General features: G+C 38.9%; 1 protein-coding gene across 1 annotated transcript in view; it reads right to left on the bottom strand.

The window, feature by feature from the left end:
- Window positions 1-27,084, bottom strand: part of cpne7 (copine VII) — a 47,613-nt gene extending 20,529 nt beyond the window's left edge. The window contains exons 1-11 of the mRNA XM_077518478.1: window positions 26,941-27,084; window positions 23,744-23,982; window positions 15,115-15,297; window positions 14,901-14,975; window positions 12,781-12,855; window positions 9,741-9,824; window positions 9,565-9,654; window positions 7,319-7,417; window positions 7,093-7,179; window positions 6,540-6,599; window positions 5,881-6,014 (exon numbers count right to left, since the gene is read on the bottom strand). Of these exons, the coding sequence (XP_077374604.1) occupies window positions 5,881-6,014; window positions 6,540-6,599; window positions 7,093-7,179; window positions 7,319-7,417; window positions 9,565-9,654; window positions 9,741-9,824; window positions 12,781-12,855; window positions 14,901-14,975; window positions 15,115-15,297; window positions 23,744-23,917 (1,061 nt within the window). The 5' untranslated portion in view covers window positions 23,918-23,982; window positions 26,941-27,084. The remainder of the gene's footprint in view (window positions 1-5,880; window positions 6,015-6,539; window positions 6,600-7,092; window positions 7,180-7,318; window positions 7,418-9,564; window positions 9,655-9,740; window positions 9,825-12,780; window positions 12,856-14,900; window positions 14,976-15,114; window positions 15,298-23,743; window positions 23,983-26,940) is intronic.
- Window positions 27,085-27,659: the final 575 nt, after the last annotated feature.

Below are 27,659 nucleotides of genomic sequence, written 5' to 3'. Positions count from 1 at the left end.
GGTAAAATTCAGTTTGCGCGTTTTTCCACCAACAACAATTACCAGGGTAATTAAATTCCCCAGGGGGCATCCAAGGACTATCTCGGCAGCAGGGTCTTTCTGAGCCAGGCAGGAACTTTGAGGGGGCGGGCTACAATGACCAAGGCTGATTGGTCAAATTTGGGGGTGTTGTTTTTACATCGGCTGGACTCAATCAAAGTCATTTTAATTAATTACCGAGAACTGCACGACGCTGAGGAAACACAAATCATAAAATCCCTGCGGAACTTTTACCACCAAGAACTCCCTTTACCCAGAACTCAAAGTTCCTGGGCTTGTTGGTGGAAAAACGCCTATTAATAGTGATTGGTAATGATGTCACTCAGTATGTTGATATGTTAAACATAGTACAGAAGCAAGGACTGATAAAGCATGACTTAATTGGCCTGATCGGTTAATCGGATGATATTATCGTTTTTAAATCAGCAAGAATGAGTTTGGGTTTTTTTTGCCTTTTTTTTTTTTATACAGGATATACATTTACACATTACAACACAAGACATTGATATTCACACAGAAAGTTGTCTAATTTTTCTCTATGTTGTAAAGTTCAATAAATACTAGATAAAGTATTGTAAAAGAGTCAAATGTATACTGAAAATGTTGTGTGTGAGATGTAGTCATTATACAGTAAATATATTTACTGTACTTGCAGTTAAAAAAAAAATAGTGCATTAGCTCATGAACATTAGCATTACCTTAGCTCATTGTTTATATAGCACCATTTTACTGTATTTTATTTTACAACAGCATGGAAATGTTTTTGTGTTTGTTGGTCCAGCTTTACACATTCTTGAGTCATCTCTACGATGAATAAAAGTGAAAGAATCATTAACAGGTGTTAATAATTGAAGGAATTATCGGTCTGTCTAACAGTAGCGGGGACATAGCTTGGCAGAATAGTTGCCTATAAGACACAGAGTTAACTTTAAATTTAATTTTAATTTTGCCCTCTGGGTGACTACTTAAAATATGACATTTTAGATGTACATTTACAAAGACTGCCAGCAGACATCTTTTCCAAACCATGACTGGAGCATTGGGTGAAAATGGACATGGCTAAATTAGCTTATTGTGCTACGCGTTAGCAACTCAGCCATGGAGTGGTTTGTGCCCATATCGTTAGCATATAGCATAAGCCCAAGTCATTTGTGAACCTTTTGAAAAACAAGACAATTGAGCAAGCTCATTGTTACTTTTTTTAATTGACATTATGACAGAAAGTTAAAATTACTTAGGTAATTATGTCTTTTAAGATAATACACTTGCCACTTGTAGCCTAATCATAAATTGTTTACGTTTAACCAATTTGCTCCTCTTTTAACTATTACTATGCTCCCAAAGACATATTTATACGTTTTGTTTTGTTATGTTTTTATGTTGTTTTTTTTGTATGCTAGAGCATACAGAAGGCTTTGATGCAGCCTCTGAACTGAAGAGAATGGGTGAAGCAATGGTAGTTATTACAAAAACGGCCAGAAGGTGGCAGCAGAGTATAAGAGATCAACCAGGGCCATGTTGCAAAAAGCTGTTTTCCCCACTGTTTTCAACAGATTTATGAATAATGATGAAACTTAGTTATATTCTAATGCTAATTGCTACAAAACAGAAACAGATAGAAATATACTTTTTTTCCTGATGAAAGAAGAGACTCTAATCTTTATTTTGGTAGGTGCCATGTTTTGAGAGCAATAAAACACAATATTCAAAATCAGTCAAAATCCAGTAAAACAGCCGGGAGTGAAGGGGGTTGCTTCAGTGAAAATGGCCGGCCCGGCAGTGAATGAGTTAATGTATGATGATAAAAACATTGACCATGATGCTTATTCACTGTATGTAAACTTAAATAAATGTTGCAATCGGTTTTCTCCAGATATTTGAGTTGACCAAACTCATCAGTGGATTTGATTACTACTGTAGTATGTTACACAGTCCCATGAGAATAAAATGATTCAAATGTGTGGCTCGTTTCATAACTCCACACCTTTAAAACAGCTGATATCAACAACCTGCAGAATGAAGTCACCACTGAAAGAATGCTGATTTGTTTGCTGCAATAAATGTGTTCTGTACTGAGGGACGAGTGAGTCAAGCTGCGCAGCCTGTTCCTATTTAGTACAGCATATGCTCATACCAAATGTGGGCACAATTTTTGCAATAATGTTACAAACAAATAGGATTCATTATCCAGCCACGTGGTGTCATTCCCCACATTAACCTTCAAAATCCATATTTTGTATATGAACACACAGATGATTTCTATTATACCATATAGGGTTTCCAATGAGGTGCACAGTGGTCTTCTTTTTTTTTTTTTTTTTTTTTTTAAACCCACTTTGTCAGCACGTGGCGCATAATGGCACACTCAGCAAGGTAAATGAGCCTGTGCCCACACAGACAAAAGCTTGTCATGTTGGCTCCATCATGCACTCCTCTGCAAGGACTCGAAAAACCCACATCACCTCGATCCACTAAAGGCTAAAAGGTTTGCTTGCCCACATTTTGTAGCTCTACATTTCAGTATTCCAGGGAAGGTCTGACTACATTCTTCACTCCAAGACTCCTTAGCATGGAAGATGCTCTTGTGTTTCCATGTAAACACACACGTAGATAAACTAAATGACAAGTATTCATTCACTGTCTCCGGCGTTATCTCTGGGATGCTATAATTAGCCAGACAGTCCTCCCCTGATATTCAATAGGAGGATCTGCATAAATCAGGATCCAGTATTAATCCTCATCTGGCTTAGTTTCAACAGATGAGGGAGGTCTCGCTCCAAAACAGGTCATCTGTTCCCATTAATCGGCATATTCCTGATAACTAACATTGTGTGCGTGCAATAATTTGAATATGCATCACCATCTTCCTCTTCAACATGGACATGTCAAACTGAAGCCAAAACAAAAGCAAAACCGATTAAGTCTGCTTCTGCCGTGATTCACGATGTGATTCCGCTCACCCCCAGTGCGGTTGTGTTACTTATTATTGTACCACATGTGATGTGTTGTGTGGTTGAGGGTAATGAGCCCATGCAAGCAAAGCGGATGAGCGCTAGTAGCAACAGATGCGGAGAAAAAACCTTATCGCACAGTTGTCCACACGAGGAAGCACATGGAGACAACGCTCCATGAAAATAGCACGGCGTACCGATCGGAGCATACTGGACCATTTGCATATCTTGTCACAACAACTCGCAAACTAAAATGCTTTTCTTGCATGAAGTTTAGAGACCAACGGTGCTCTCTTTAGACGGGAATGTAGAAATTATACCGGGGTATTTATCTTTCTCCCCACATGCGTCTCAATAAATAAACTTTGTATTCATTAACATCAATAGTTCAATTAAAAAAGTGAAACTTGAATTAGAAGAAATAAATGTAATGTTGATGAGAAAAGTTCACAGTTAAAGAGAAACTATCAAGCTAATCCACTTAAAGGTAGCATTGGGGGGGCGAGGGGGGGGGGGAGCACGTGATAAGCGCCATGTTACAAGTGTTTATTAAAAGCTGTCCGCTTTCATCTGGTTTAATGTGTTATTCCATTCAGCAGGCAGGAATTTCAACCAATTTCCTAATGTAATGAAAGCACTTCACATGCTCAGCCACACTTCACTATGGCAACACATCACTGATTTTATATATTTAACAATCACGTTTTATTGATCTGCCATATGCCCCTATAATAACTATAATGTCTTTTGTGTGACAACAAAGGTCTGATAAGAATTAACATACATATAATTACAAAAGAAATACACTTGTTGCTATTACGCGCAAGTTATGCAAGAATGAACCATTAAATGTCAGTGAAATCATTTCATACAAAGTACTAATAAAATGGGATTTAAATGCCAATGGCTGATCTAAAGGTCAAAATGACATCATACTAATATATTTTTCCCAGTCCAAATGGAAACACATGATCAGGTGCTACAAGCAGTGTGTCCAGAATATTATAACAACGTTGGTGACTCTGCTGGTTTGCAGATTAGATTCACACAACCGTGCCATGCCAGCACAGAACCAAACAGACTCTGTGCACCTCAGACAATAAGTGACTCACTCACTAATCAAAAGACAGCTTAAACAATAAATAAGCATACGGGCCACCTATCAGCACCGGGTGAACCATTGCACAGTACCAAACGGGTTGATCCGTATTTTTGTGACTGACAAAAGTTTTTAATCAAGGATTTTAAGATTGTCACTCATCACATTGCGTCTTACATTTCTGTTTAAATCCTTCACCATCTGACTATATTGTGATTTCCCATCTTTTTAGTCACAATAATTTTTCATGCAATTATCAGGAAGCATCTACATGTGAGTCATAGGCGTTTTTCCACCGCCGGAACCTTTGGAGAACTTTTCAGTTTACCTTGGTAAAATTCAGTTTGCGTGTTTTTCCAACAACAACAATTACCAGGATAATTAAATTCCCCAGGAGGCATCCAAGGACTATCTTGGCAGCAGGGTCTTGCTGAGCCAGGCAGGAACTTTGAGGGGGCGGGCTGCAATGACCAAGGCTGATTGGTCAAATTTGGGGGTGTTGTTTTTACACTGGCTGGACTAAATCAAAGTCATTTGAATTAATTACCGAGAACTGCACAACGCTGTGGAAACACAAATCATAAATTCCCTGCGGAACTTTTACCACCAAGAACTCCCTTTACCCAGAACTCAAAGTTCCTGGGCTTGTTGGTGGAAAAACGCCTATTAATAGTGATTGGTAATGATGTCACTCAGTATGTTGATGTGTTAAACACACAGAAGCAAGGACTGATAAAGCATGACTTAACTGGCCTCATCGGTTAATCGGATGATATTATCGTTTTTAAAATCAGCAAGAATCAGATGGTTTTTTTTTGCCTTTTTTTAATACAGTATTTACATTTACACATTACAACACAACACATTGAAATTCACACAGAAAAGTTGTCTAATTTTTCTCTATGTTGTAAAGTTCAACAAATACTAGATAAAGTATTGTAAAAGAGTCAAATGTATACTGAAAATGTTCTGTGTGAAATGTAGTCATTATACAGTAAATATATTTACTGTACTTACAGTTAAAAAAAAAATAGTGCATTAGCTCATGAACATTAGCATTACCTTAGCTCATTGTTTATATAGCAGACAATTGGGGCTCACCATTTTACTGTATTTTATTTTACAACAGCATGGAAGTGTTTTTGTGTTTGTTGGTCCAGCTTTACACATTCTTGAGTCATCTCTACGATGAATAAAAGTGAAAGAATCATTAACAGGTGTTAATAATTGCAGGAATTATCTGTCTGTCTAGCAGTAGCGGGGACATAGCTCGGCAGAAAAGTTGTCTATAAGACATAGAGTTAACTTTAAATTTAATTTTAATTTTGCCCTCTGGGTGACTACTTAAAATATGACATTTTAGATGTACATTTATGAAGACTGCCAGCAGACATTTTTTCAAGACCATGACTGGACAAAAGCACATAATTTACATTAGAAAGTTTTTAGCGCACACCACCAAATGAAAATTTCACAAAACGTATACACTTAGATAGCAATTATCTTGTCTTCATTTACTCACAAATTTACTTGGTGTAAAATCCGGGCCTGCTTAGTTGGAACACAAAGTAATTATTAATTATGAATGTCAACAGGTGGATATGCAAGTTAATTGTTCCTTCTTCCAACAAGCAGATGAGCATTTAAGCATTATGCCTGTCACTATATATCGCTGGCATAAGTTAAATGAACAAATAAACATTATTTGTAAAATAATTTTCAGACTAATTAAATGTTAAATGATAACATAATGAGCCAAAATGGAAGAAGCGCCACAAAACTGTGACAAACCTGTCGTAATCCTGGCAGATCTCGCCCACGGCTATCAGAGCCTTCAGGTACTCGTTTGGCTGGTAGGGGTTGATGTAGTGCAAAGAACAGCTGTTCCTGGGGTCTCCGTTGGAAGCTGTGAAGTCAATGGCGACCTATCGAGGAGGAGAATAGTGCGATATGAAAAGCACAGGGTCAACAACGCAACCGTTTATCTCAAGAAACAATCATGTCAGTTCGTGTCAGCGATCCAGAAATATGCAGAATAAATGATGCGAATGGGGCCAAGTTGTTGCTCTTTATACGCCCACGCGGAATGAGCACAAATTCCCTTCCGTTTGGATTCTGACAAACTTTATGTACCGCGGTGGTGTTCAGAATTAATATTCATTGCTTCAGGAGTCCAACTGATGATGGGAAAGGCGCACAAGAGGGGGCCCACCGAAGGGCACAAGTTGAAGGAGGCTCAACTGAATCCACCATGCTGCAGAGTGCAGACAATAATAATTGTTACCGTGCACAGGGAGGGAAAACATATGCGAGTGTGCACAGCACAAAAAAGTTGAACAATTCTGACTTTAAACAAAGCACATTGTGTGTGATGCAAGCCTATAGTTAGTTCATGCAGCGCAAGCAATTAAAATGGCAGTGACAGAGAGGTGAGAAAACAGTATTATTACCGTAAAGTGAATCTGGCATCCGCCCATGATGTAATCCAAAAAGGAGTAAACTCTGTGGAGCTACAGGGAAAAAAATAAATAATTCTTACAGTCTTTTGAGTGGGTGCTCGCCATCTGCTTATAACCATCTGTTTAAGGCAAACACTGTCATATTGAATGTTGTAGTTTTGTTAAAAAAATAAAATAAGTATTTTAATGAGATTTGAAATACAATGAGAAATGTACGCTCACATGCAACCGCCTTAGACACTAAAAAATGCTGGGTTATATACTTGTCTATAGGAACTAGTTGTGATTCTAGCTTGAATGGCACCACATATTGTATATACCAAATAATAAGAGTGCATGAGAAAATCCATAGAAATTCAGCTGGGATGTTGTGCGGTTGTTTACTATCATGCATTTCTCATTCCCTTCTTAGTGAAGGCCAAATTTGATGCAATCTTGAGTCTGTTTTTCTAAGATGAATCATGTGACTTAAAAAACAAAACAAAAAAAAGCAAATGTGCCAATTATTGAGGCCAGTCAGTGTGAAGTGAAACTCAAATCTTACCTTGACATCATTTAAGATGACAACGCCTGAGTTTTTATAGTTTCTTTTCTTCTGTTTGTACTTGGGATTCACACAATCCCACGTCACCTGAAATATAAAAACGACATCATAGGTAGGAAATATGCTTTCGGCACTTGATGAGGCAGTTGTTTGGTCTATGAGAGGTTTCAACGATGAGATGCGAATAGTGACATAACTGTCTCTCCAACACCTCTGCTTCACTGACCTTATTTCCGCTGGAGATTTTCTGCATTTCTCTGAAAGTAGCGTAGAACTCTCCAATGAAGTCATGCTTCCCCCTGGAGTCGTAATCCCACACTAGGCACTGTAGACATACACACACACACGCACACACAACACTGTCGGACCCGTACGTACACCGACACAATCAAGCACTGTATCAAAATGATGCCTTTACAAAGATAATAATTGTCCGTTTTGACACTGTTAAAACTTAAAAGGCTCAGGTAACTGTGCTGATGCAAAATGTGATGTCATTTTCAGTCGACAGCAAGCAGCAAAATAGCTGCACCCGGGCTCCAGGTGGAGGAGTGGAACCGTCACATACCTTTGGTGCCAGATGGCGTGGGTTCGATCCTCTGCCTGGGAGAGGCCCATGTATGTGGCCTACAAGAAGTAGGCCACGTGTGTGTGAGTGAGTGGGTATAAACAAAAAAATAAAATAAAATAAAAAAATAGCTGCGCCCTGAGATGGATAAAAATGAGTAGATTTTGAGCCTTAACTCACATTCCACAAATGCAAAATTAACCAGAATGTTGTATAAACTAGTGGGGGCACATACAACTTATTAAAGGCACGGTCCAACGTTTTCACTTAGGAAAATGTACTATATAAATACAGAATGTATACCCATGAACTCCTTCTCAATCTACACCTCTGGGCTTCTGTTAATGTGTGGTGGTGATTTTATTTCCTCTACCCCCACCAACCCCAGCCTGTATTTTGCCATTTTGTGTTTGTTTTGTCAACAGCGGGACGTTTCAGGGTAGCGTCTGTGGACAGACAGTTGTTTACCCCTCCAGCCAATCGCAGAGGGGGGGTTGCGGGGGGGGGGGGGGGGGGGGGGGGTCACTCACTGTAGGCAGACGGGGCCTATGTCAAAATTCAAAAGGCTGGGTCCTCCGAAGGGCGAATTTTCGGCTACATGACGTCACTCCCGCCGCGACTCGACAGCACGCACGGACTTACACATGAATGGGCTGTCGGTCAATGTGTTACCGATAAGCAGCATTGACAATCCATGCACGGTCAAAAACAAGAGCAAATCTTGGGATTGCATTGACTCGCCTCAGAGCCCTTAGGGGCGGCTTGGGCTGAAGAGCGACGTAGAGTTGGCCTGCTTGGACAGGTAAGTGACAAACAGAAAATAAAATGTTAGCTTTCTGATTTAGCAACATGCTAGGCTAAGTCACTTCGACAAGGGTAACGCGGCAATATAGAACGAGGGTCGAACTTTTCATATGTCATATTTACACCTGGGATTGAAGCTGAAGCTAAACTAAAAGGTTAATGTTGTTTTGAGCTATTAACCCTGTTAGCGATCGCTGAGTGCGGTCAAAGGCAGGGGGCGTGAACGTTGAGCTCATGTGGGTTGAGCCATGGGAGGAGTCCATTTTGAATTGTTTGTTTACAAACAGAAACGGTCAAAACTCCGGACTTCGCCTTGAATGTAAAGGGAGAAAAGCTGTTTAATGCATGAATTTGAATTTTGAATCGCTACTGCCATGTGTGGCAGAAAAATGACACTGCACACTCCCTTTAACAGGTACACAATTAATGCATGCATGACATCACATCTGCAGACAGAGGTGGGAAATTCGAACCCGAATCCAATCTGAAAACTATTGGTCTGAAAACTTGAAACTATTAGGTGTTAATCTGCTAATTTGAAGATGCTTGAGTCATAATATTGGTCAAATAAAAAGGCTATTGTAAAGATATTTTGGGATAAATTTCTACACTGAGCAGCCTTAAAGATGTATGAATAATACATTCTAAAAATAGTATAATTTAAATCAAATTAAAGAGATGCAAATCTTTAGAAATACAGTATGTCATGATTCATTTTTCAGAATGTAAAACTGTAGTGATTATTTAGAAACATGGGAAAATATTGAAACAGCTGCCAGTATGATGCAGCACTGTTATGAACCACGGAGGAAAAAAAAAAAGAAGATATTATAAAAGATATCTATATTGGAGGTTGAAGCTATTTGTCATCGATTAATAAACTTCAACTTTACTTTATCACATTATAGCCAACAAGAATTTTTTTTTGGGAATGTTTGTTTGGTATTGACTCATATGAAAGTTTGCAGGTGTACTCATTATTGTGGCCATTAAACATATAACTACCACCACTAGTTGCTATTTCTCATTTCCTCGCTTTTATGATGCCAGCTGAGTCAAAACAAGAAAACAAATTGTGATATTTTTGGGAGGTCGTTCACCTTAAGCTTCCTCTCCTCATCACAGCTGCACAGGGATATAAGAGACACTTTGAAAGGCTCCCAAACAGGATTCAGGTTGTTCTTTATCACCTGTTTGAGGAGGAAGACAAGACATTCAAGCCACGTAATTGTCAGGAGGGATGTCGGCGGCTCAACCATAAAGATGATAGCTTTACCTCCGTTCTGTGAACAAGCTGCTCCGTTTCGTCGTCGTTGATACGATAGATTTCCAAAAAGGGGTCAGACTTGCTGAAAAGGTCCTGAAGAAGCAGAGAAGGGAGACGACTAAAGTGTTGAAAATGTAATTTACCAGCATCATCTTTTTCATCCAGAATTTTGCTGCTCCCTTTCCACATTCATCACGAGGCTGAGACAGACAACATTGCCAAGAAGTGTCAAATAATGATGGGTTCTTTCAACAATCATCTCCATGACATTTGCAAGCAAATATCAACGGAAGGCTTGTTGAGGTTGATTTATGGCGGCTGATTGCAGAGGCAGATGTAATTGTGTCGGTGATTAAAGGTCAGAGAGAAGCAGCACAAACATTGACTGCGCCGCGAGGAAGCACGCTAAATGATCGTCGATTGCGAGCTTCCATATCACGTTATTCGCTTCGATATTGCCAATTAAATACAGATCAGTCTCCAACAACACATTTTAGTGTGTTGCAACTTATAGTTGGTATATTTGCAAAGCTCAATGAGAGAATTTACATTTCATTACTTTGGAAAATAGCTACAAAACTGCTAACCTTACTGACATGAGTAGGGAGGGCAAATATGAAACATTGTTGATTGTTTTATTTAATTTATTTATTTTTTTTCCATTTCCTGTGTATGTGTTTCCGTTGCACAACAAATGAGACAGTTAAGGTTGCGTTTCCTGCCACATTAGCCTGATACCTTTCCGGAGGGACAAGAGCGTAAGGAGCTGCAGCATCCTGCCTTTGTTGTCATGGCAACGAGCAGCCAGCAGCAGCCGGCGGACAGATCGGACAAGTCGAAATGTAATCTCGGGCTAATTACAACTAGCTGAATGAATGATCAACTGGCACAAGTCATTATGTGTAAATAGGATATTTCATTGTTAATACCCATGTGACGTTCAGTATAATTGCCTAATGGTGTGTGGCAACAGGTTGGAGTGATCACACACATACACACACATGCCTAATAACAACAGATCATCAAGAATTGTTTACTATCTACAAAACTACTAATTGTAAGTCGGGTCACTTGCATCTCAAGGCACCAGTATGGAATGGACGAAATCAATCCTGCTTGAGGAGGATCCAGCGTAATAATATCATATCGATGAGAACGACAACGAGACGCTCAAGATCGATGACGGCTTAAGGCAACGGAAGTCTGCTAAAAGTGGCAAAGAAAATTACTTCCATGCACTGTATATCACTTTAATGCGCAGAAATTGACAGTTATGCTTCTTTTGAGTTTTAATGTCTTCATTTGAACAGTGTTAATTTTGGGAAGAAATTTTAATTTAGTTTTAGTACTAGTCTGATGACTAAAATGAATTAAAGTTTTAGTCATAATTTAGTCATCTGAGTGTAGTTCAGTTTTAAAGGCAGAGTCTTCCGTTTTCACTCAGGAAAATGCACTATAAATACAGGATGACGTATAGCCATGAATTCCCTCTCAATCGACACCTCTGGGCTTCTGTTAATGTGTGGAGGTGATTTTTTCCTAAATCCCCACACCCCCAGCCTGTATTTTGCCATTTTGTGTTTGTTTTGTCAACAGCGAGACGCTTCTGCGGACAGACAGTTGTTTAACCTTCCAGCCAATCACAGAGCGGGGGGTGGCGGTGGTGTGTGTCACTCACTGTCGGCAGACGGGGCCGGGCGAATTTGTCGCCTGCATGACGTCACTCCCGCGGCAACTTTTTTTTTTTCACTCATTCGAGCTTGTGTGAGTGAGTGAGTGAGTGAGTGATGAGTGTTTTTACCTTCAGAAATTTGTTTCAGTTTCAGTAGCAGAAGCTTTTATATATATATATATATATATATATATATATATATATATATATATATATATATATATATATATATATATATATATATATATATATATATATTAGGGCTGGGAATCTTTGACTGTCTCACGATTCAATTCGATTAGGATTTTTGGGTCTACAGTTTGATTTAGAATCAATTTTCTATTCTCAATTCAAACGATTTTCGATTGACAAATGATTTCTGCTTCAATTTACAGATATGCACAACATTGTCATGATATACTCCAGTCTGCTTTGCAAGACAAAATGACAAATAGAGACATTAAAGTGTCTTTTTTTTTTTTTTTTTTTTTTTTTAAACATTTATTAATTTTGTATTGTAAGTGCCTTTTTCCCCCAAAACAGCATGTGGGCTACAAGTGCCTTTTCCCCTTCTTCTTCGTTTCTAATTTAAATAAAATCGATTTTTGGATATTAATATCGATTCGATTAATAAATGAGAATCTCGATTCTTTTATGAATCGATTTTTTTTGGCACACCCCTTATATATATATATATATATATATATATATATATATATATATATATATATATATATATATATATATATATATATATATATATATATATATATATATATATATATATATATATATATATATATATAAGGGGTGTGCCAAAAAAATCGCTATATATATATATATATATATATATATATGTGTGTGTGTGTGTGTGTGTGTGATCCAGGAATGCTGAGGTGCACTGAGCCGAGCGCATAAGGCTCCTCCAGAGAACATGAAGCACTTTCACAGCATCGCAGTTAAATTGGATATAAGCTCCTGCTGCCTTTTTGATTGAAATATGCCCTTAGCCAAAAAAAAAAAAAAAAAGAGAGAGAAAGAAAGAAAAGAACGAAATCTGACAATGTGATGAAGAATAGCTCAGGTCAGCAGTAGCCATCTCTGATGTTAATTTAGATGCGATGTAATGTGTTGATATGATCAGTATAGTGGTGCCTTAAGATACGAGTGACCTGGCTTAGAAGTTTTTTTGGTTATCATTTTGGCTTTGACTTTTTAGAAATTGTACAGAATAAACCGAACTGGTACCTGAAGGCATCACCGTATTAACACAATTTTGACAGAAGTTTTGCTACAGCTCTTCCACTGAATCACATAGATGTTACGTGTTGAACATATCACAAAAATGTAAAAAATAAAAATAAAAAATGTGCTCACCTTATCGTCAAGCTTCTTGGCACAGAAGGACAGCTCCACATAGCCATTATTGCCGGAAATTTCCTCCGCATGCACCTGACAGAAGATATGATTTTATTCTATGATGTTTCATATTTAAGACCGTCACCATTCATGGAAAAGATACAAGTGATCTATGCTTATAAAGTAAACATTATGCTAAAAATAACAGTCGGTGCCATGTGAATGCAGACGAGGGCTTTAGAAAATGAAATCTTTGGATTTAATGGCCTTTGTTCCCAACACCTTTATTACATCCACACAAGTGACCAGATGACCCAGAACGGATCGCCAGTCACAAGCAGGGCATATCAGCCCATTTATATAGCTTCTATTTTCTTCAAAAGTACCACCATAAAAGGCAGTTTGTGGTAGGCCGCGGAAAAGTGAAGTGTTTAATTAAACTATTAATTAATACTGCTTTGCTGGACATTTAAAACAAGACATGAGAGCACAGAAGGGCTCTGATTTATGAATGTATCTCTGTTAAAGGGTTGTCGAAGGTACACACATGGAAAAACACACTTAATGGGCCATTCATTGACTAATAGCTGCTGCATTATGCGGACATGAATCCTGTGAGAGGTGAGAGTTTTCTATGACGTGCGGTGTAAAGAGAATTTTATTAGAGTCAAATACTGAATACCAAAACTCAATTCCATGCACATTATGATTGTCATAAAAGAAAAAATTCCAGCCTTTTTGTCTGCTAATTTATAAATAAAAACTTCAAGGTTGAACATTTTTAGAATACACGTGACCTGCTGCTGCCAAGTGACATTTAAATGAATCCGTATGTGTGATTTCTGACCCTGTGTGGATTAGACAAAACATCACCACTTCTGTTTATGGAGTCTGTCCCGGGTGACTCACATTCACACTATGTGCAAATTGGAACCTTTTGTTAACCTTTCCACCAATTCAGTTAACCGTTAATGTTTTTGGAATGGGGGCAGAATCGTTGATTTACCGTGAGAAAACCTACGCAAGTGAAAAACATGCAAACCCCACACAGAGCTGAGTCAGAGTCGAGATTCAAAACACTAAGAGGGAGATGAGCTAGCTAAATGCTACACCTTGTTGTCCATTGCAGAGAATCCAAAATACATTTAAAGGTGTATAAAATTACAGTTTTTAAAAGTCATTGATGCTTCCCATTGTATAATCAATCCAACCATTGGTGGGAATCATAAATGACTTACAGCAATTCATTGTATTCATTTATTTATTAAGTTGTTTTAGAAGAGCAGTAATTCACCTATTGATTAGCGTGCGTTTTTAATTCATAAAGCCATTTAAAGGGGAAGTCAACCTTAAACATTGTTGACAATAATATGTTATATGTAACCTCACTAGTCTAAACATGACATTCTGAGTAATATTACTTGTAGAATACGAGTTATGCAGCAAAATCCAGCCCTTATTATCCATCTCAGGGGGCGGCCATTTGAACACTGTCTGTCGCCTGAAGATGACATCACTGTTGCTCAGTGCTCAGGCAACAACCAATCATAGCTCACCTGTTTTCTGAAGCTGAACTGTGATTGGTTGTTCCCTGAGACCTGAGCAACTGTGATGTCATTTTCACTCGACAGCAAGTGGCAAAATGGCCGCCTTCTGATACGGATAAAAACAACTGGGTTTTGCTACTGAACTCATATTCCATCCATCCATCCATCCATCCATTTTCTTGACCGCTTATTCCTCACAAGGGTCGCGAGGGGTTGCTGGAGCCTAGCTCAGCTGGCTTTGGGCAGTAGGCGGGGTACACCCTGGACTGGTGAACCAAAATATTGTAGTTGGACTAGTGGACCTGCATAGAACATATTATTGTCAAGAAATTATTGGGGAGGTTGACTTCCCCTTTAATAAGGAGAATCAAACTAAGAGAATTCAGATTAATGACGCAAGTTAATTATTACAGATTTTACAATTTGTCTTGATGAACTACTCAAAGTAATTCTTTTTAGGAGCAGCAAAAGTCTAATTTCTGGAGTCAGATGAATGATAATCTTTTGGGTTACAATTGTGAAAAATTACAGTGAGTATCTGCAGCAGCAAGTCCTGAGAAAGTAATGTGGTTACAAGTTTAAAGGATATACCGTGATGGTGGATTTGCCAGCATATTTTCCATACTTGAGAAGTAGCGGCTTCATCATCTTTTTTTGGGCCACAATCTGCAAGAAAGCACAGAACAATTGTCTCAATTGCACATTAAAAAAATAAAAAATAAAAAATAAAAAAATAAATTAAAAAAAACAGCAGCAATCCATGTGACACACGAATGATCCGACCGTGTGCATAATTCACATTTACCTGACCAAGCGTGCACTCCACCCCACCCAAGAAGTCATCGTCACGTGTGCCGATGCTGTGAGTGCCGTGGATGTCGTACACTTCGAATCGCAGCTTCTGAACCTCTTCAAAGTAGTAATCCAAGGAGAAAACTTTGGCGAAGACAGGGTGCAAGTTGCTCTTGATCACTTCTGTCCTGTCCAGCTGAGAGAAAATATACCCAATTCAACTTTTGCACGCTGCTGACATTTTGTTTTCATCAATCGCGACTGAATCGATATCAGAAGGGAGAGGCAGTCTTTTGGTTGACCAAAGGGTCACAACTTTGCAATTATATTCTCACAAAGGGGAGAGACGTCATCAAACAAATGTGCTATTATTGAGCTGGACCCAATCTCTTATCACGCTCAGTCAAGAGGAAGATATGAGAGAAGATTGGAGGATTCTGACATTTAATCTGAGTACACAGACGACGTCCGTGTCTGACTTTGACTGCCTGACAAGAAAGCTGAGCTCTCTGAGGCCCCATCTGCTCATCCTGGAACAGTTTTGCTCTCCCAATGCATAAATATATCCAAACTGTCCAGTGTGATGAAGGTCAAATCATCTACATGCTAATAAAAAGAAAGAGATAGATAGATAGATAGATAGATAGATAGATAGATAGATAGATAGATAGATAGATAGATAGATAGATAGATAGATAGATAGATAGATAGATAGATAGATAGATAGATAGATAGATAGATAGATAGATAGATAGATAGATAGATAGATAGATAGATAGATAGATAGATAGATAGATAGATAGATAGATAGATAGATAGATAGATAGATAGATAGATAGATAGATAGATAGATAGATAGATAGATAGATAGATAGATAGATAGATAGATAGATGACGGGTCATCCAAAATGCCAACCCAATTCCATATGAAAAAAGAAAATAAAAAAAACATATGAAAGGAGCTAAGTATGGAGGTTTTCTCCTATGTTCTAAAACATGCATGTTCGGTTAATTGAAGTCTCCTAATTGCCCATTGGAGTGAAGGTGACTGTGATGTTTGCCCACATGTGCTCTGTGTTCGTATTTGAGGAAAACCTTCACGTGGTTTAAAATAAATCACAGCATTTTTTCCATATAGTGTGCCTCAAGGCCTTTTTCAAATGAATTGTGATGACTTCCCTGAGGTGCATATTAAGAAATGTTCATCTCCTCCCTCATCATTGCAACAAAAATTTACATATTAACATAATTAATTACTGTTTTTCACTGTTTTTTTTATTAACCTGGCTATGTTTGTGAGTGAGTTAACAAGATTAGATCATCATTTCATCAAATCATTTTTATTTTTTCCCACTTCTGTTTACATTGCCATTTTCTTTCTTAATTAATTTTGGAAGAAGGGCATTAAACATATTCAATCATAAGCAGGAGTGGAATCTATGATTTAAACAATTCCTCCGGTGCTAAGCAAAATTAGGATTTTTTTTTTTCTTTTGGTCATGGTGGAGGTCTGCACTCAACAATCCCCACCCCATCCATAAAGGTTTTTAATTTGCCTATACAAATGCCACAAAATGGTGGTAAAGCACTTTATTTTCTATTAGACAAGGCTATGGCCTGCCTAAATGAAGCTCCTACCACCACTTCAACCTAGTTCGTTGGCAAATGTTATGTCTTGATCTTGATGTTAAGTTTGTAAGTATTAGAACTGTATTTCATATTGTGATGCCTTTTATTTTGTATTAATCTCATTTCCAAAGCTTTATTATTTTGCACTATTACTTTTGTGTTTCTCCTGTCCCTGCTTTTGTTTTTTTGTGCTTTGTTTATGATTGTGTCTCAAGCATTGTTGTGTTACTACGCTGACCCTAGTACAGTAGTTTAAACAACCTAAGCGATATTGGATGTTGTTGAAGAAAATGCCACATTAAAGTAGAGGTGTGCAAAATTTCCGATTCTTAGATTATTCACGATTCGGCCGTGGAACAATCGAGAACGATTCACAAACGTCCAAATTCCGATTATATAAATATGCCAAGGGAAGCGAAACGAGCGAAAAGTACGCGGAACTGAAATGCAGTAGCGCGCGCGGTCTTCGGGACGCTTTTTGGGACGGACCGAGAGTACACATCCACAACTCACGCCTCGAGATTCAAAACAACAACAAGCATGGCTGAGCTGACCAACCCACCTCTTCGTGAGATCAGACCTGCTCCGAAAAGGCAAACAACTTCAGGCGGAAGTATCAGCTAGCTGGCTGCAGTGCGTCGGTTAGCGTTCTACAGGGCGCCGCGCAGTGATACGAACGAACGAACAAAAAAGTAGCGGCTGGCGGTAATGGCGTCTGACTTTATTCAGAAAAGAGTATTGTGGTGGAAATGTATCACGCTTTTGAAAACAAAAAGTTTTTAGAAGAAAAACGCTTTATTTCCGAGACCCCAGCCAGCTTGCTGGACTATTTTCTTTTTTATTTTCTTCTCGTCCAACGTCGAACTAGAACTGGTGTCACCGAACGCTGTCAGAAAGAAGTCAGTGCTGATCGCACACACGGGAGGTGAGGATCAAATTGAGATTCATGTTAAAAAAGCCGAACAATCCCATTAATGTTTACACGTTCATGTTTACACAAGTTAAAAAGCAGAAAAGCACTTGAGGGTTTTTTTTTTTGTACCTCTGAGAAACTTTAATGTTTACATGTTCATCTTTACACAACTTAAAAAGCAGGAAAGCACTTTTTTTTTTTTTAGGCATTTGTATTGAAGTAGTAGTTCACATTGTCTTTCATTTATACCTCAATGCACTTTTGAGTGGATAAAAATAATATATTTTTGCTCAATGCTATGTTTTATTCTGTTGAAGACTGAATATACTTAAAAGCTGTTGTTACAGAATGAGGACTTGAGTATTTTATTTACTGTTTTGAACTGTTAACTTGATACTGAAATAGTAGTTTATTTAGGCCTGAGAGGACTTTTGTACTATTTTTGTAACTAATGTACGAAACATTAAAAGCACAAAAATACATTGTTTTTTTTTCTGCTGCCTGGGGGGGAAATCAATAATCGTTTTATAATCGAATCGTAGCCTCTGAATCGTAATCGCAATCGAATCGTGAGGTGCCCCAAGATTCCCACCTCTACATTAAAGTTCATTCACACTGTAAAATGACAAGAAAATACCTGTTTAATCGTTATACCCTCTCAAACTGAGTCAAACTGAGTCAAATTGTAATCCCACTAAAATGAACCGTATCAAATTGTTACACTTTTAAATCAATCCGTCCTTAAATTGTATCACACTCTATATATTGATATATGCATTATCAAATTGTCCTTTATTACATAGATGCACACCATCCCTAATAATGTCGACCTACTGTTTATCAAATTTGACAGCACTGGTTACAAACCTCTTGTGACTGATCTTCTACACCAGGAGTGCCCGACCAGTCGATCGCGATCGTAACCCAGAAGTGCTGCACCGGCCCCTGCGCACTGGCGACGTGCTTGACGAAGTGGGTAGCGATCAGCATTAGCAGCTAGCAGCCAGGCACAACAGAGCACTTACATGACGCACTAAAATGGCGGTAAAACGAGCCAAAACATATCATTTTCATCCAGAGTGGGAGGAAGATTATTTTTTTGTTTATTATAATTCAAAACCCGTCTGTTTAATCTGCAAGGGAACAGTGGCGTTGGCGAAGAAAGGAAATCTGAAGCGGCACTTTAAAACTACACGGGAGCTACGACAAGGAAGTACCGACCAAAACCGCATTAAGCACTGCAAAAGTGCGGGATTTGAAAGCACAGTTTGTAGCAAAGCCTTGCAACCAGCACCGCGACTCCTGATTGCGAGAAGCTATAGCTGCCTCCTCCCAGTGTCAAGTCTCCCACTAAGGTAGAAAGTGATTTCCTTTTTTTTTTTTTTAAACTCAGCGCTATACTTGTCTTGTATCTGTCCCCCCCTCCAGTTTCTTTCATATTAAGGTCAGTTATGGTTATTATTCATTATGGAGTTTGCCAAGTGTGTGTTGCATGAGTGAGATCAGAAGAGCGTTATCGAATGTCTAGTGGTGTGTAAAACAACACAAAAAAAGTGTTGTGAGGTTACACAGCAGGCTGGAAAAGATGTGTGAGAGTTTGCGATGTTGACACTTAAGTGGTAGATCTTTGGAGCTTGGCGAGTTGAAAAGTAGATCTTGGGTCAAAAAAGGTTGGGCACCACTGTTCTACACCATTGAATGATATTTCATCATCTTATCAATCAAGTTTCAGGGAAGTGCACAGCACTGTTACAGCTTTTCTGAAAGCGGAAAATGAAACATCATTTTCCTGCTGTTTTTATTGATTTGTCCAAAAACTTTGACACAGTTGACCATGTTGTTTTAAAACTTTAGACGTCTGAGCTCTAGCCTCTCAGAAGCTGTTGCTTGGTTTTCTAACAGCTATAGCTATGATGATGTATGCTCTGATATTACTGTATATGACTCATTCAATCCAAAATTTTGTGTTTTGTAAATTGTACTTTGTCTCTATTTATGTGTATGTAACTTTTTTTTTTTTTTTTTTTTTAATGCTGCCTGCCTTGGCCAGGTCTCACTTGAAAAAGAGGTTCTTAATCTCAATGGGACCAACCTGGTTAAATAAATGGAAGAAAAAATAGATGTTTCTTTTCTAGCTGTGTTTTTTTTTTTTTCAGCTTTGCATTGATTTTTTTTCTCCTGATATAGACTGTTGTGTTTCCTGCATTCTGATTTTGAGATCACCTTTGATAACTGTCGTTTCAAATAAATCTGTTATCTTCTTTCAACCTGAGAATCGAGCTTTTGCACCTCTGTTCCTAAATCACTAATTACATATTAAACATGGCTATAGCCTGAGCATAAAAAAAGCAAATAGGTGAGTTTTTCAGCAAATAACAGAGGATATGTTACTACAAAAAAAATCCACAAATAACCTATGTGGAGGTTCACTGTAATTAAAAAATAATATAGATGTAAATGCAAACAGTGGATGTGCTTTGTTTCCAAAAAGCAAAGAAACACCAGCTAAGCCACGTCTCTTCATCATTTCTTTCCTCATCATCCTCCTCCTCAAAATGTGCCACAGACACGTCCCGGCCATGGGAAATTAAAGTTTCTTTTAATCAGTTCTCCTCAAAGAGTTTTATCTGGATAGTTTGATCAACCACCAGTGTGGTACCCTTTGACGCGCATCAACATCTGGTTTTTGAACACATTCATTAGCATGGACACATGAAGGTTGTTTACATGCACACATCTGCTGGTTGGCAACAAATCAAAATGAGCATTTCATTTGGAAATTAACCAAAAGAAAAGTGAGTGGTCTGTAGTTGAAGAAAGGTGCATGGTGGTGAATGGCGATAGATCCACGCCCCTGTTCAAAAAACAGGTTTTATGATATTAAAAATAATAATAATAATAATAATAAGACAGAGAACAAAATTGCTCATCACTTGTACGATAAATCATCTAGGAAATGGTGACAGGTGTGTGCTGACTCCAATTTAACATGACTTTGAATGTGACTTAATTCTGAACACAGCAGGTATAAGAAGATTAATACATTTGTGCAAACAGAAATGTATTGCAGTTTACTTTTGTTCTTGAAAATATTAGTTTTTTTTCAATTGATTTGTAAAGGGTTTATACGGAGCCCCTCTGGTGTCAGGGTCTGAATTTGTTTTATTTATTTTTTTGCTAATCTGTACCCACAGTTTAGTAATCTGTACCCACAGCTTCGTAATCTGTACCCACAGTTTAGTAATCTGTACCCACAGTTTAACAATCTGTACCCACAGTTTAACAATCTGTACCCACAGTACCCACGGTTTACTAAACCGTACCCATGATTTAACACTTCTGTGGCATTATGTAATACGCATGCGCACGCAACGTTCGAGTGGTTGCTTGACAGCAATATAAGCAGTGAACGGCTGCTTCTTTTCATCTTAAACTGTAGACTTTAAAGCCTAATTTATGCCTCCACGTTTGCTCTCGCGTTGATGATCGCCGTAGGTCACATGATCGACGCGAGCCATGAATTTTAAGTGGCGCGTCGCTCGTGGCCGGCTGCGGTGCACACGTCGCCAATCCTTTAACGGCGTAGATGGCGGGGCGTAGCTCGCTTCTGATTGGTCCGTTCGATGGCGTTTTTTCTTTTTTTCTCTCTCTCTCCCCGCCCCCCGCCCAGATAGTTTCCGTGAAGGCAACTCGCGGCGCAAATCGACTTCCTGCTCGGAGACCACGGCTGTGCATGTGGATACGTGCCTGGGACGAGAGGCGGAAAACAACAATAAATTAAGCTAAGCGCATGGCTGTTGTGTTTTGGCGAGTTTACGGCCGACACCGGTGCAAATTGGCAATAATTAATTGCCACGGTGATGAACTTACTCTCCCCCCGGCTTTGTTTCGTGTTTCTGAATTAAATTGAACTTCCTGAATCCGTCATAAAATGCAGAGGAATCGCCACTCTGTGGCGGCCCAGCCATAGAGACAGCGGGACTTGGTGTGAAACTCCAGCAGACACCGATGTGTATTGCGCACAAGTCGGAAGGCAAACGCACGAGCGGAGCTCCGACGTGACGCCTCCACGCGAGCCTCTCGCAGAAGCATACTGAGGCCTTAAGAGTGACTGTGAACTTCTTCAGGGAGGAGTGGGTGATTGCTGCTGGCCTCAGTATACTTGTGCTTCAGGCTCACGCGGATGCGTTACGGCGGAGCTACGCTTGTGCGTTTGCCTTCAAACGTGTGCAATACACCTCGGTGTCTGCTGTAGTTTCACTCTAAGTCCGGCTGTCGCTACGGCTGGGACGCCACAGAGTGGAGATTCCTCTGCATTTTATGACGAATTCAGGAAGTTCAATTCAATTCAGGAACAGGAAACAAAGCAGGGGGGAGAGTAGGCTCATCACCGTGGCAATTATTTAATGCCAATTTGCACCGGTATCGGCCGTAAACTCGCCAAAACACAACAGCCACGTGCTTAGCGAACACAGTTTTGTTTTTTTTATTTAATTTTTTTACTCCCGCCTCTCATCCCACGCACATATCCACATGTACATTAGCCGTGGTCTCTGGGCACTCAGGCAGGAAGTGGATTTGCTCCGCCAACCACGGTTGCCTTCGTGGAAACTATCTGGGCGGGGGGCGGGGAGAGAGAAAAAGAAAAAAAAAAAATCCGAGTACGCCATTGAACGGACCAATCACGAGCGACCTACGTCCGAGCGTTAAAGAATTGGCGACGTGTGCACCGCACCCGGCCACGAGCGACGCGGCACTTAAAATTCATGGCTCGCGTAGATCATCTACGCTAATCATTAACGCGAGAGCAAACGCAGAGGCATAAATCAAGTCAGTTTAAGATGAAAAGAAGCAGCCGTTCGCTGCTAATACTGCTGTCAAGCAACCACTCGAACATTGTGTGCGCATGCGTATTACATAACGCCACAGAAGTGCTAAATCGTGGGTACGGTTTAGTAAACCGTGGTTACAGTTTCTGAACTGTGAGTATTGATTGTTAAACTGTGGGTACAGATTGTTAAACTGTGGGTACAGATTGTCCATCTGTGTGTACAGATTACTAAACTGTGGGAACAGATTGCTGAACTGTGGGTACAGATTAGAAAAGAAAAAAAAAATCAGACCCTGACACCAGAGGGGCTCCGTAGGGTTTAAGACACATTAATGGTGGCAAAGTTTTGAAATTATTTAATTGGGCTCATTTTAATATTACCAAAAAATTTGGCATTTGTGGACTTTTAATACTTGTATCCACTGTAGACATTCTGCTGTGTTCATGCCACACTGAACTCAGGTCAGTTATCCCATCTGACAAGCATGTCTCAGATTACAGCCAGAAAAATATATATCTGTCCTCAATGCTCCCTGCCAAGTGTTTTTTTTTTTTCTCCATCATTCTGAAAAATAGTATCTAAATACACCACATTCATAGGCAGTAAGGTAAAGTTCCAGTTATGACATCCAATTTCTCTCTTTATTTTTATTTTTTTTAAATGCCAGGTTAAAAGAATGATTAAATTCTAACTCAATAACCTCCATTGTTTTTGGCATTTGCCCAAAACATAGCGAAATGACAGACTTGCCTCCTACACGCAGAATCAGCCTGGGAGCAGTCCAAGAAAATAAACGCTCAAGCTGGAGCACAACTCAAGCGCACTGTATATTAACAAGTCCATTTATCAGCAACAACACTCTTAGTGGGAAATCGTATGAAAAACTGAGCAGGCTACGACCTGGACTAGGGCACCAACAACAATGGAGGATTTAGAATGAGTTGAATTTACATAACGTGCATGTTTTGCAAACTCAACCCAGTAAGGATGGAGGATTCGAACCCCAGCAGTGAGGTAGACATGCTCACAACTAGTCCAACAAACTGCCGGGCCAGAGAAAGTATTAATTTACGTAAGATTGATTTATTAACATGAAAATAAGGGGTATAAAATTGTGGTTCTGTGATATCTGAATTTATTTGTTCCAACAATTCGTTGGAACGTTTTTGTGTGTGTTTAGGTTCTCTGAGGGAAGACCCACTGACAAAAAAAAAAAAAAAAAAAAGCGTCCACCAACACTATGACAAAAGAAAATGAAAGTTTCTCACCTCTGTCCACTGTCCGTTGGTCTGTACCATGAGGATGACGCAAGGGTCTGATTTATTCAGAGTGTCTCGGTCCAGTAGAGCTTTACAAGACACCCGCAGCTCTACTTTGGAGACGCATGTCGCCGGACCACCGAGACTGGTGGCGGGGGAGGTGGCCTCCTGAATGTCATTCATCCTGGCCTGGGGACGAAAGGATCAGCCGAGCAGCAAACAAGTAGTAGGAGATGTGCTCTGTAAAACTGTGAGGGATGACAACAGGAAGTGGTTAGGCAAAGGATGCTGACAGGAGACAACTGAGCAGAGATTCCTATAAGGTCCCAAGGGGGACTTTTGTGGTGCATCTTATGAGGGATGCTTAGAAGCGGCCTTTTAGGGATTCTAGATTACATTCCTAGATGGATACAGTCCAAGAGTCAAAATTATATATATATATATATATATATATATATATATATATATATATATATATGTATTAGGGATGTAGCGATATTCAAACATTACGATATGATATTATCACTATATGAAGGTCACGATACGATAATTATCACGATATCGTGGGGAAGTTGGCGATACAAATATACAAATATCGTCACAATATCATAAAAAAAATCATCTCATACTATCCATCCATCCATCCATTTTCTTGACCACTTATTCCTCACAAGGGTCGCGGGGGGTGCTGGCGCCTATCTCAGCTGGCTCTGGGCAGTAGGCGGGGGACACCCTGGACCGGTTGCCAGCCAATCGCAGGGCACACAGAGACGAACAACCATCCACACTCACAAGCACACCTAGGGACGATTTGGAGCACCGAATTAACCGGCCATGCATGTCTTTGGAATGTGGGAGGAGACCGGAGTACCCGGAGAAGACCCACGCGGGCACGGGGAGAACATGCAAACTCCACCCAGGAAGGCCGGAGCCTGGACTCGAACCGGAGTCCTCAGAACTGGGAGGCGGACGTGCTAACCACTTGTTCACCGTGCCACCCATCTCATACTATAAAAAAAAAACAATAATCTGCTTTTGTATATTACAGCAATGAAAAATATAAAATATTATAAGCATTATATATAAAAATATATAAATACAATATATTTTGAGGCACTTACTTGCTAATGCAGCCACATTGAGTTCCTCCACATATTGGCTCGGTTCACAAGCATATTACATTCTGACCATTAGCATGGATTTTAAACGTTGAAGGGCTAAAACATGCCTTGTGAAAATTAAACTGCACTAAAAAAACTAGCCACCAGAGGGTGCTCGAACTTCACAAATGGAAATCAACCTGACTTTTTTAATAGATGAGCTGCTTTTAATATCATACCATGATGACGTTATATTGTGGCAGTTTTAATATCTCAATATCACGATATTGCTGGTATCGTTACTTCCCTAATATATATATATATATATATATATATATATATATATATATATATATATATATATATATATATATATATATATATTAGGGGTGTTTAAAAAATCGATTCGGCGATATATCGCGCGATTCTCGAATCGATTCAATAATCGGCAAAATCTATTTTTTTTTTTTTTTAGGATTCACACCTTAAGCATGGAAGAATGTTATATGAACGGAACATTAAGCCTTAATATTTTATTTCAATGCTGTTCAAACATGAAACAAATTACAACCTCTATAAGACTGAAATTTCAGATAAATAAATAATACATTTTCATATAAATCTTACACTCTACAAGCTTACTGATTAGTATTTTCTAAATTTGAATGAAAAAAAATCGCAACAATCGACTTATAAATTCGTATCGGGATTAATCGGTATCGAATCGAATCGTGACCTGTGAATCGTGATACGAATCGAATCGTCAGGTACTAGGCAATTCACACCCCTAAAATATATATATATATATATATATATATATATATATATATATATATATATATATATATATATATATATATATATATATTATAAATATAAAAATTATACATTTTGTCTCTAGGACTGTATCCTCCTAAGAATGTAAATAAGTAAGTAAGTAAGCTTTATAATCTAGAGTTCCTAAAAACCCGCTTCTACCCGCTTCTAGGAGGGAGAATTATCAGATTTTAAAAAAAGTATGCAAGTGCATTTTTTCAATTACCAAAAATAGTATTATATTATATTATACTCTACAAAAATGTATAATAATGGCATAATGCTAATTTTTTTTTGCAAGATGTTTTGCTTCAATTCAATGGATATTGTTCCACTCCTTCTGGTGTGCTTGTCTTCACCACCTGGGGGCAGTATAATACAGTACGTACTCTCAGCAACTCAGTAAGTCGCAGTAACATTAGTCTATAATACATGCACCTGATTATTGTTATATAATCCATCTATGTGTTGTGCTCACTACCATGATACGGTACTCCTATCTCAAATTTTTGCTTGCAAATCAAAGCAAAAATATCATCCGAACGGCAGCTCGTATCTCAAAAGCTTGTATCTTAACGGATTATCAAATGGATTATCCATCCAGACGTGATTATTTCCAGCTGATTTTGGGTGGGAGAAGACAGACACCCTGAACTGACACAGAGTAGACATTCACATTCACACGTTTGCACACTTTAGCAATACATGTGTAAAAGGAAGCCAAAGTGAAGTCACACAGCCACAGGGAGAACTGCACACTCCACACAGATTTGAACCTGGAACACGAGGTAACAGTCCTTCACCACTGCTTCATCGTGCTGCCTGTCAACTTCATTGATTTGCTTTCAGTACTACTCACATCACTACTCTGATGTAAAAGTGGCATACATGTTGCAAACAATAAATAACATGTCCCCCCCCCCCAAACCACAGTACCATCTGCTGGATTTTTTTCTGCACTGCCAAATTTATATTTATGTATGCTGTCCTTTAAATGTAACAGGTATAGACAATTAGCCACCAGAAGTGCACCTGCATATCTGTGCTGGTACAGCACCAGGGACAGTGCCCGGAACCAAATTGTGACCCAGAAACTACTCAGAAGCGCTTTGCAAAATGCACAATTAACACGGTGTGCATCTGCTTCTGCTAAACTGGCAAGCAACATCAAGTGAGTCAAACAGAAATTGGTGACTCATTAAAAAAAAAAAAAGCCTCAACATTCACCACTCTGTTTCCAACAAATGACACCAATATTTCTAGTAAAGACATTAGAAGACATCTACTTACTTATTTGTCCAGGGGCTCAAAAATGCAGGCTCCTCATTCCCTCAGTGAGATACACTCTTCACTCTTTATTTACTCTTCTCTTGTGCGCCACGTTTGGATGCTCTCCCGTGAAGCAGCAGCTTCATTTGCCTCCCTCATTGGTCGCCACGGTGAGTTGAAGAAATGGAGAGAGAGAGAGAGAGAGAGAGAGAGAGAGAGGGGGGGGGGGGGGGGGAGGCTGGGCTTGCTCCCTTCCACACGAATTGGAGTATAAGCAAGTCTGCATGCTTGGTAAAAACAAATGAGATATGCAAATTCACATTAAATATTCAAATAAAAGTACAGGAGCCATTACTGCTGTGACCAAAAAAACAAACAAACAAAAAAAACACTGTAATTAATATTCCATGCCCTCTACATCCTCACTTGATGTGAATGAATTGTCATCTGTACTCATATGTCAATCAAACTTATATTATGTTGCTTTTACAAAAATAAAACTCATGTTATACTTTCTTTGGGTAGGTTCCATGTTTTCATAGCAATACACACAATATTGTGTGGGCCTCACAAAATCTGTCAAAATCCAGTAAAACGAAGGGGGTTGCTTCAGTCAAAATGGCTGGCAATTAATAAGTTAATAAAAACATTACAATTTTTTTCTTTCTTTTTTATTTTTTATTTTTTTTAGGGATAACGTATTAATGGTATTCCCAGTCACTTCAATTGGGAATGATGAT

This window comes from Festucalex cinctus, chromosome 4 (genome assembly GCF_051991245.1).
Source record: "Festucalex cinctus isolate MCC-2025b chromosome 4, RoL_Fcin_1.0, whole genome shotgun sequence".
In the NCBI taxonomy this organism is placed as follows: domain Eukaryota; kingdom Metazoa; phylum Chordata; class Actinopteri; order Syngnathiformes; family Syngnathidae; genus Festucalex; species Festucalex cinctus.
The sequence above is the reverse complement of the archived record's forward strand: the minus strand, read 5'-3'. Positions and strand labels throughout refer to the sequence as shown.